Source organism: Eufriesea mexicana, unplaced genomic scaffold (assembly GCF_001483705.2).
Source record: "Eufriesea mexicana isolate 0111107269 unplaced genomic scaffold, ASM148370v2 scaffold1844, whole genome shotgun sequence".
NCBI classification, from domain to species: domain Eukaryota; kingdom Metazoa; phylum Arthropoda; class Insecta; order Hymenoptera; family Apidae; genus Eufriesea; species Eufriesea mexicana.
The window spans coordinates 222,102-231,765 of record NW_016909945.1 but is presented as its reverse complement, the minus strand read 5'-3'; the positions used below and the strand labels follow the sequence as shown (position 1 = coordinate 231,765).

The 9,664-nt window shown below is 35.7% G+C and overlaps 1 protein-coding gene across 1 annotated transcript in view; it reads right to left on the bottom strand.

Moving 5' to 3' along the window:
* The window catches only part of LOC108549245 (hemicentin-2), a 115,651-nt gene that overhangs the window by 16,687 nt on the left and 89,300 nt on the right, over positions 1-9,664 (bottom strand). Inside the window, exons 4-7 of the mRNA XM_017902540.1 lie at positions 6,097-6,248; positions 5,852-5,993; positions 4,780-5,073; positions 969-1,358 (exon numbers count right to left, since the gene is read on the bottom strand). Of these exons, the coding sequence (XP_017758029.1) occupies positions 969-1,358; positions 4,780-5,073; positions 5,852-5,993; positions 6,097-6,248 (978 nt within the window). The remainder of the gene's footprint in view (positions 1-968; positions 1,359-4,779; positions 5,074-5,851; positions 5,994-6,096; positions 6,249-9,664) is intronic.

The window sequence follows — 9,664 nt, the reverse complement described above, 5'->3', positions numbered from 1 at the left end:
CCTCAATTATAATTCACAAACACGATTCACGAAGAATTTATATTCAAACGGTATACAAATCACAAGAATTGAACAATAATTCTCAGTTATAATTCACAAACACGATTCACAAATAATTCATACTGAAACAGTATATAAGTCACAAACCTTCAAACAATTTAATTCCCACAGGACTTGAAAAATATTATACCTCAACATTAACTAGCAAACATAAAAATTGAATAATAATCCTCAATTATAATTCACAAACACGATTCACGATGAATTTATATTTAAACGGTATACAAATCACAAGAATTGAACAATAATTCTCAGTTATAATTTACAAACACGATTCACAAATAATTCATACTGAAACAGTATATAAGTCACAAACCTTCAAACAATTTAATTCCCACACGACTTGAAAAATATTATACCTCAACATTAACTAACAAACATAAGAATTGAATAACAATCCTCAATTATAATTCACAAACACGATTCACGAAGAATTTATATCGAAACGGTATACAAATCACAAAAATTCAACAATCCCCTAGCTTCTCAACCCCGTCCAGAGAACCGGAAACGAATGTTGGAAAATGTCAGCCCCGAGTAAAACCCAGGACAGGAACGGACATAAAACGACCAAGAGTGGTCTAACAACGTTTAACGTGCCTGCTTGGTAAACCAAGACCAAACAGCGTCAAACATCCCCATCTCCAGTGTCGCTTTCCCGTAACGAAAAACCGGGGACCCCTCGAAGCGTGCAGCAATCGATCCCCAAAGGGGTCGCCTAATTTCACGATCGTTTTCACGCACGACCGAACACCTTGTCTCTCGACGAGAGGGTACGCCTGAAAACAAGCTGTTGAACACAGTACCGGGCTATCGAGTGTAAGCTACTATCCTCCTATATGACAGGCGAACGTAATGGCATAGTTAGCGGCATTTAGGCCCGAAACGAGGGTTCCAGTGTCACTTACCCATTCGATACGCGTAGGGACCGGTCGACTGGAGAGCCGTGCAATTCTGCAGGGGATAGGGTTTCCCGGCGACGATGATCTGAAAAAGACAGGGCGTCTTTTGCACCCCTATCCGGTTCGTAGCCCGACAGGCAACCGTTCCGTAGTCCATGTCGTTAGCCGGGGTATAATTCAACCTGGACCCGTGCCAGTGGCTGGTGATCAGACTGAGCGGCTTCACCTGCGTGAATCTGATGGCAGGCACGTTCATCAGCTCGCCTGAGTTGTTGAAGGTCCAGTGAAAAGTGATGGGCGGCGGTTTCGACTGCACCCCGCACACCAGCGAGATCGTCTCGTGCTTCAAGGCACCGACCACTTGGGTAGAAGACCCGTCCTTGCACACCGGGGCGTCTGAAAATCAGATCAGACAGGGGTTCCAGGGTATCATTCCGCTCGCGACGAATATCGACGAGTACAGGATACTTCTGGCTATGTGTTGGGGACACATGTGCTGGATCTATGACGACGTGGTGGGATAATGCTACTTTTCACAGATCTGTCACTTGACAGACCGAGACTTGGAAGTGTCCTAAGGTGACTGTGGCTTAATAGAATACGATTGTAGGATTCGAGAGGATGTTCTCAATTTTTCAGCCATGTCAGTTTCAGAGGTATACAATTGGTATCGGTCTAGACTTCTAGGATAACGATGGTATAAATATCTGTGAGTCGGTTCTCATAGGATACAGGACTTTTTAGGGTACTTTAGGACGATCTTAGCTGCGTGGAATGCGATTGTACGGTGCTATGTCAATGTCAGTGGTAACTGACGTAACAGTTCCTGACAACAGGCAGTCTAACATTCGGAGCTCTATTTTTATAAGTAGAGGGACTTCTTGAGGGACAGTTCTCGTGAGACTAATTGTAGGTGCAGGAACTTTTCTTAGACTCAGTATTCTGTACGACGTCCAGTCTATGACGTAGTTAGGTAACCTAATTCTCACCAAAAAGGTCCATCAAATCATCTTAAAATAATATTTTAAAATTACTTGAACTCTTTTTCAAAATTATAGAATCACTATGTTTAAACTGGTCCATATTTGGCTGATCAGAATCGTTGTCTTTAGAACTAATTGCAGGTGAATGGAATTTTCTTAGACTCAGTATTCTGTACGACGTCCAGTCTGTGACATAGTTAGAGAACCTAATTCTCACCAAAAAGGTCCATCAAATCATCTTAAAATAATATTTTAAAATTACTTGAACTCTTTTTCAAAATTATAGAATCACTATGTTTAAACTGGTCTATATTAGGCTGATCAGAATCGTTGCCTTTAGAATATTTCAAGTGAAGTTTGAAGAAATAAAAATTTCAGACTAAACTATATAATTATTGCACTACATAATTGGAGATGAACTGAATGGCATGGACAAGATTGAAATTACCAAAAGCTAACATAAAACTCTCAGTAAAGATTTAACCAGGAAAGCACTGCATAAAATACAGTGACATAAATTCGTTCCTGACGTGTCACGTGTTTGGGAAACATAATCGGAAATTTAGTTATAAATTTGGTTAGCTACGTGAGACGAATATATTTTCGAAATGAAATAATGCAGAAGATATTCTGTAGGAATTCGCGTTCCAAATTCCAAGACACTGAAAAGACCGCGATAATCCTTTGAATCCAGAAGTACGTGAAGAGGTATGCGAGTTACCGTACAATTGAAAGCTTCGAACAATGTTCCATAATCCCCTGACAGATTAAACTATGGACAATACGGGTTTTGAAACTTGGATAAGCATTTAATTTGCAAAGTCCTGTCACTCGATCGTCGAAAAATACACGTCATCATTCTCTGTACGTCAGAACATCTTGCAATCCAATTGCTCTGAGAAGTTGATCCAGAATTGAAATAACCAATCGACAATTTCCATCTTTTATATTTGGAATTTATGGAAACTAATCCAATTTCTGATTTGGCCGTCGTAATATAATAAATCAGAAATCGAATTTCGAAAACCAATATCACTCGAATAGCAATGTCTGTATGGAAGAAATATATTTAAGATATAAATACACGGTTCTGCTAACGTGCCTTAAAAGATGAAATTTCCAATAAATATTTCGAATGTAAATTTAAATATCCTTCCTATTTATGGAAGTAGCAAAACGAATGTAATAAAATAAAGTTTGCTAGATTCAAAGAAACACGAGTAATATAACAAAAATAATGAAAGTGATTTTTTAAAAAGAATTCTACTAATTGCAGGTGAATGGAATTTTCTTAGACTCAGTATTCTGTACGACGTCCAGTCTGTGACATAGTTAGAGAACCTAATTCTCACCAAAAAGGTCCATCAAATCATCTTAAAATAATATTTTAAAATTACTTGAACTCTTTTTCAAAATTATAGAATCACTATGTTTAAACTGGTCTATATTAGGCTGATCAGAATCGTTGCCTTTAGAATATTTCAAGTGAAGTTTGAAGAAATAAAAATTTCAGACTAAACTATATAATTATTGCACTACATAATTGGAGATGAACTGAATGGCATGGACAAGATTGAAATTACCAAAAGCTAACATAAAACTCTCAGTAAAGATTTAACCAGGAAAGCACTGCATAAAATACAGTGACATAAATTCGTTCCTGACGTGTCACGTGTTTGGGAAACATAATCGGAAATTTAGTTATAAATTTGGTTAGCTACGTGAGACGAATATATTTTCGAAATGAAATAATGCAGAAGATATTCTGTAGGAATTCGCGTTCCAAATTCCAAGACACTGAAAAGACCGCGATAATCCTTTGAATCCAGAAGTACGTGAAGAGGTATGCGAGTTACCGTACAATTGAAAGCTTCGAACAATGTTCCATAATCCCCTGACAGATTAAACTATGGACAATACGGGTTTTGAAACTTGGATAAGCATTTAATTTGCAAAGTCCTGTCACTCGATCGTCGAAAAATACACGTCATCATTCTCTGTACGTCAGAACATCTTGCAATCCAATTGCTCTGAGAAGTTGATCCAGAATTGAAATAACCAATCGACAATTTCCATCTTTTATATTTGGAATTTATGGAAACTAATCCAATTTCTGATTTGGCCGTCGTAATATAATAAATCAGAAATCGAATTTCGAAAACCAATATCACTCGAATAGCAATGTCTGTATGGAAGAAATATATTTAAGATATAAATACACGGTTCTGCTAACGTGCCTTAAAAGATGAAATTTCCAATAAATATTTCGAATGTAAATTTAAATATCCTTCCTATTTATGGAAGTAGCAAAACGAATGTAATAAAATAAAGTTTGCTAGATTCAAAGAAACACGAGTAATATAACAAAAATAATGAAAGTGATTTTTTAAAAAGAATTCTAAAATTGCAAATTTATTTTTAATATGTAGCTACTTTTAAATTTAGAAACTTTTGTATAAATTTGTACATATTTATATAATTAATATAAATATATAGTTTAACTAAGAAAGATTCATCCTATAACTCCAGAAGTATATGTAATCATTGTTTGCACTAATCGTATAAAGAAAGACCGCATTTCACATTCGAATTTCGCGCTTGTTGTCTTCTCTGTGACCCACCAGGTGGCAGCTTGGACTTAGTCTACGTTACTCGCTATTCTATACGTAATACTCTATTGTGTTAAGATATATAATGCTGTATGAAAAATAATTCGTATAAATATTCCAGCTATTAATTTCCTCGTTTATACTTTAATCTTTCGTTATATTTAAATTGTCATATTCGCGCCATGGATTTAATCGTTTAAGGAGAAAGTGCAAAGCTTCACTCACACATTATGTCCAACATGATCGGTCTGCTGGTGGATTTTCCTTCGACATTCACTGCCATGCAGGAATATTCGCCGGCAGAGTTTCTAGTCACGCTTCGCAAAACCAAAGATTGCCCGCTGGGAAGAAAAATTCTAGCAGTCGCATTCTGATGCAGCTCCTTGCCGTCTTTGTACCATACCAGCTTGTACGCTTTTGGATTCGCCTGAACGTTGCATTCGAAATACACGTCGTCCCCTTCGTTTATGTCGTTTGGCTTCAGACTCAGGCCCAGCTTGATCGTCACTATTGGCGCGTCTGAGAATTTCCAATAAAATGTATAGCTATGTAAAAATGTTGCAGCAAATTCGAAAAATCGACTTAGAGAAAATGCAAACACGAGATAATTAAATATGAGAATTTTTGAAACAATTGTAACAACGATAACAGAAGTTAATAAAAATCACTAGCTTATGGATATGACTAGTGGTATAAAATAATAATGACAGAAATAAGACGAACGTAACAATTTTGAAAGTTTTGGACGAAGAAATTCTATTCCACACTTTCGATTTATTTCTTCGTAAGAAATAATCTCTTATACTCTATGGTTGTCCTATTGTGTACCCTGTCACGAAATCGAAGCAATGGAAAAATATATTGACAGTTATAAACCACTAAAATAATAAATAATATAAAGAAGATTCGAACTTAGTCACTTAATTCAAACTTAGTCACTTTACTATCACGAATATATTATGATTTATTATAACACAGTGACTGTAATACTAATAGTGACTTCAAATATTAAAAATTGAAAACATTCCAAAATCCCCAAATATTCTGAATAATCGTTTTATATTTATGTATTATTACATTTACTATAATGAACTGAAATAAAATTAAAAATTGAAAATAAAATTAATAATTAAAAATAAATAGTTAAGAAGATAATTATGACACAAAGCCATCGATTGATGTAAGAAGAAAGGCTTTCTACCAAGAAATAATACATTTATGCATCATTTTCATTCAACCACGAACTGCATCCAGTGCTCGACACTGATCCAGGTTGAGCGAAATTCGCTTCACTCACAGTGCACTAGGAGGCGCCACGTGTCCTCGAGGCCGCTGTTGGGTACAACTGGATTCTCCGCCCGGCAGGTCAGGGATTTCCCGTCGTCCTCCATGGGCGGCACGTAACTCAGCACGCTTTTCGTGATGTTCGTATCTACAAACTACGAAGAACTCAGAATCTAAGCACGCGTGTAGCTCGTCGCGCAGAAATACGGATCGAACTCGTCGGTCGACGTGCTATACGCTCGAAAATGCCATATTCACCTTTCTGGCCATATGTTCGACCTGATGCTTTCCCTTCCACCACGTGATCACAGCCTCCGGCCTGGAACCCGAACTGATGCATTCAATTTCGTACGTTCTTAGCGCCGACAAGTGAGCTCTTTTGTTCGTAATATTCACTACCAACGGTTTCACTGGAATTCGAAGGATCTCGTTGAATCGATACCAGGATATTGATACAGAGCAACGTTCTCCAGCTATGATTTATGCGAGTATTTTCGACGAAGAAATACGCTTTTTATTAAATTCCAGTGAAATTCGCGATATCATTTGGTAAACAATGTGTAATTTCGAAATGATCACGTGTAACGATACAATTTTATGTCGTAGAGAGTTTTACGTGGAAATATTCTCTTTATTACTCGTTACATGGAATACGTAGAGGGGACAAGAAAATAATTAACTGTCCACGTAGCAAGAGCTTACGACTTTTTATTAGATTCGTTAGATAGATTTTAATGAATCATCCTGTGTAATAATGTATAGTACCAATGTTCTGTGAGTCACCTGAGCTTCGTTTCTCTTTACATGGAAAGGTGAAATGAATTTTATACATACACCATGAGATTCAAAAATACAGGACACAGAATAGTACAATTGAAAAATATTTGTTCGTGTATTAAAAATTTTCTAATGTTGATACCAAGAATAATATAATAACATAGAAGAATATTAAACATTTTCTATTATCTTCAGTTTCAAGGATCATCGATTAGGTTCAGATAAATCAATCATCTTGTATAATAATGTACAGTACTAATTTTCTGTCGGTGACCGGATATTCGTCTCTGTTTATATGGAAAGATGAAATGAATTTTGTGCATACACCATGAGATTTGAAAATGACACATGAAAGTGCAATTGGATAAAATTTGTTCGTATATTACAAATTTTGTAATATCGATATCAAGAATAATATAATAACATAGAGGAATATCAAACATTTTTTATTCTCTTCAGTTTCAGTGATCATCGACTAGGTTCAGTTAAATGAATCACCCTGTATAACAATGTATAGTACCAATATTCTTGGACTCTATTTATATGAAAAGGTGAAACGAATTTTATGCATACACCATAAGATTTAAAAATGATACATGAAAGTGCAATTGAAGAATGTTTGTTCGTGTATTAAAAATTTTGTAAGGTTGATACCAAGAATAATATAATAACATAGAAGAATATCAAACATTTTCTATTATTTTTAGTTTCAAAGATCATCGATTAGGTCAATTTAAACTGTATAATAATGTATGATACCAATGTTCTTGGTTTCTATTTATATGAAAAGGTGAAACGAATTTGATGCATACACCATGAAATTTAAAAATGATTCATGAAGCAATACATACAACTGGAAAAGATTTGTACGTGTATTAAAAATTGTATAATATTCATATCAAGAATAATATAATGACACAGAAGAATATCAAACAATTTTTATTATCTTCAGTTTGAAAGATCAATGATTAGGTCGATTTAAATGAATCATCTTGTATAATAATGTATAATACTAATTTTCTGTGGGTGACCTGATATTCGTCTCTATTTATATGGAAGGGTGAAACGAATTTTATGCATACACCATAAGATTTAAAAATGATACATGATAGTGCAATTGGAGAAAATTTGTATGTTTATTAAAAATTTTATAATATTCATATCAAGAATAATATAAAATCGTGTAAAAATATCAGTGAGAAATATTACAATATTATTTATTTCTTTACTATTTAAAATTTGATACAGTATTAATACGAAGCATGATATAATAGCATATATAAGAATATCATTGATAAATATTACGATGTTATTTATTGCTTTACTATTTAAAATTTTATACAGTATTAACACGTTGACTGTCACTCAACTTTTCACGATTCCGATCTAAGAAGCCAATTTAATTTAATCATCTTATATCATTCAAAACTTTATTTATAGTACATAGCAACAATCAAAAAGCTTAAAAATGTTTCTTTTTTTAATTATCTTGTAGTTGACGTGCAAGATTGTTTTAAAAATGATCACAAACCATAAAAATTGTATAACCTTTTCCTTTTTGAATTATACTACAGTTATACTACGGGTTTACTCGTAGTTGTATATGGTAAATAATGAAAGGACGAGATAATTCGTAATAGACGTCCTGAGCAAGGAAACAACCTACGAGATTGTAGGAACAGTAGTATAATCGCGTCATCTGCTGAATAATATTTTAAGTATGATAAGTTGGGTGTAACATAACCTAGCCACGTGCTGATATCTCAGTCTTGTTTCAGCAATCCAATATAGCGGATACGCGATTTTTATGCACAGGTAACCCTCCTATAACACGATAGATAGGTTCCCAGAAAATGCCGTGTTGTGTGAAACCGTGTTGTATGAGACGCAGACGCATTACGTTCCGAAAACTTACTAAAAACAAATTTTTTTTTAATTCTACATAAACAACTTAATTTTTATTAAAAATATAAATGTATGTACAACACAGATCAAAAGAAGCAAAAATATTATTTTAATTTAACGCAACTTTAATTTAATAAATTTCTTCGTCATCACTGCTCGTGCAGAAGTACAGTGTTGTACAAAAGTTTTCGCAATTTTCTTATCGTGTTAGAACGAAACCGTGTTATAGGATGCCGTGTTGTAGGAGGGTTCCCGAAATTTATGAATCGTGTTACAGTGAAACCGTGTTATAGGATGCCGTTGGTGTTGTAGGAGGGCTACCTATATTTAATTTGCGAATTGAAATATATTTGGTTTGTGATACACTAAAGAGAGTTTCCTGCTTCCACCTAAACAATTCCAATAGAGATATCTCATAGTTGGTAGTCAACGTGTCAATATGAAGAATGATATTGTGGCATCGCAGGATGAGTGGGTCGAGCGTGTTATCTAGAGTGCGTGCGAAAGGACGAATGAACGTGCGCTAGGATCGTGTGGACGGGATGTTTATGAATGTATCGGATGAAAGTAAAGAGTGTCTCTAGGAATGCGTTCGAGTGTTTGGGCAACGTGACCCGCTGAGGGTAAGACTGCAAGGAGTGTATGGAAAAGTGTGATTGGGAAAGAGAGAAAAGGTATGAAAGAGGATAGAGTGTATGGTTTTAAATAGGGATGCAAGGGCGTGAAGGATGTAGTATGTCGTAGTATGGTGTAGTATGTTAGAGTTCATAGTAGTGTTCCGTCGTGGAACAAGGAAGACCCGTTACGGTCTTCCAACAGCCAGGTCTTAGGGTCGAACAATTCGGCATCGGAATTTCCTGCTCCATGCCTTCAGCATGTTTGACTGCTTTACCTTTTTTCTTTTGACTTTTTTGACTTCTCGTGTCGCGGAACACGAGAATCCTGGAAATCCCTAATTTAACGAAATTAGGCGACGGCTCTTAAGACTTGGCTGACAATAGGCCTGAGGGCTCCACGTGGTCCGCACACGTTGGAAGCCTCAGGCCCTCGCTAGGGGTAACAAACGGCCGATGGGGTCACCGGCGCGCGGGTGGACCGCTGGTACCCCACCTTGGAGGAGAGGGTTTCCTCCACTATCGTGGTT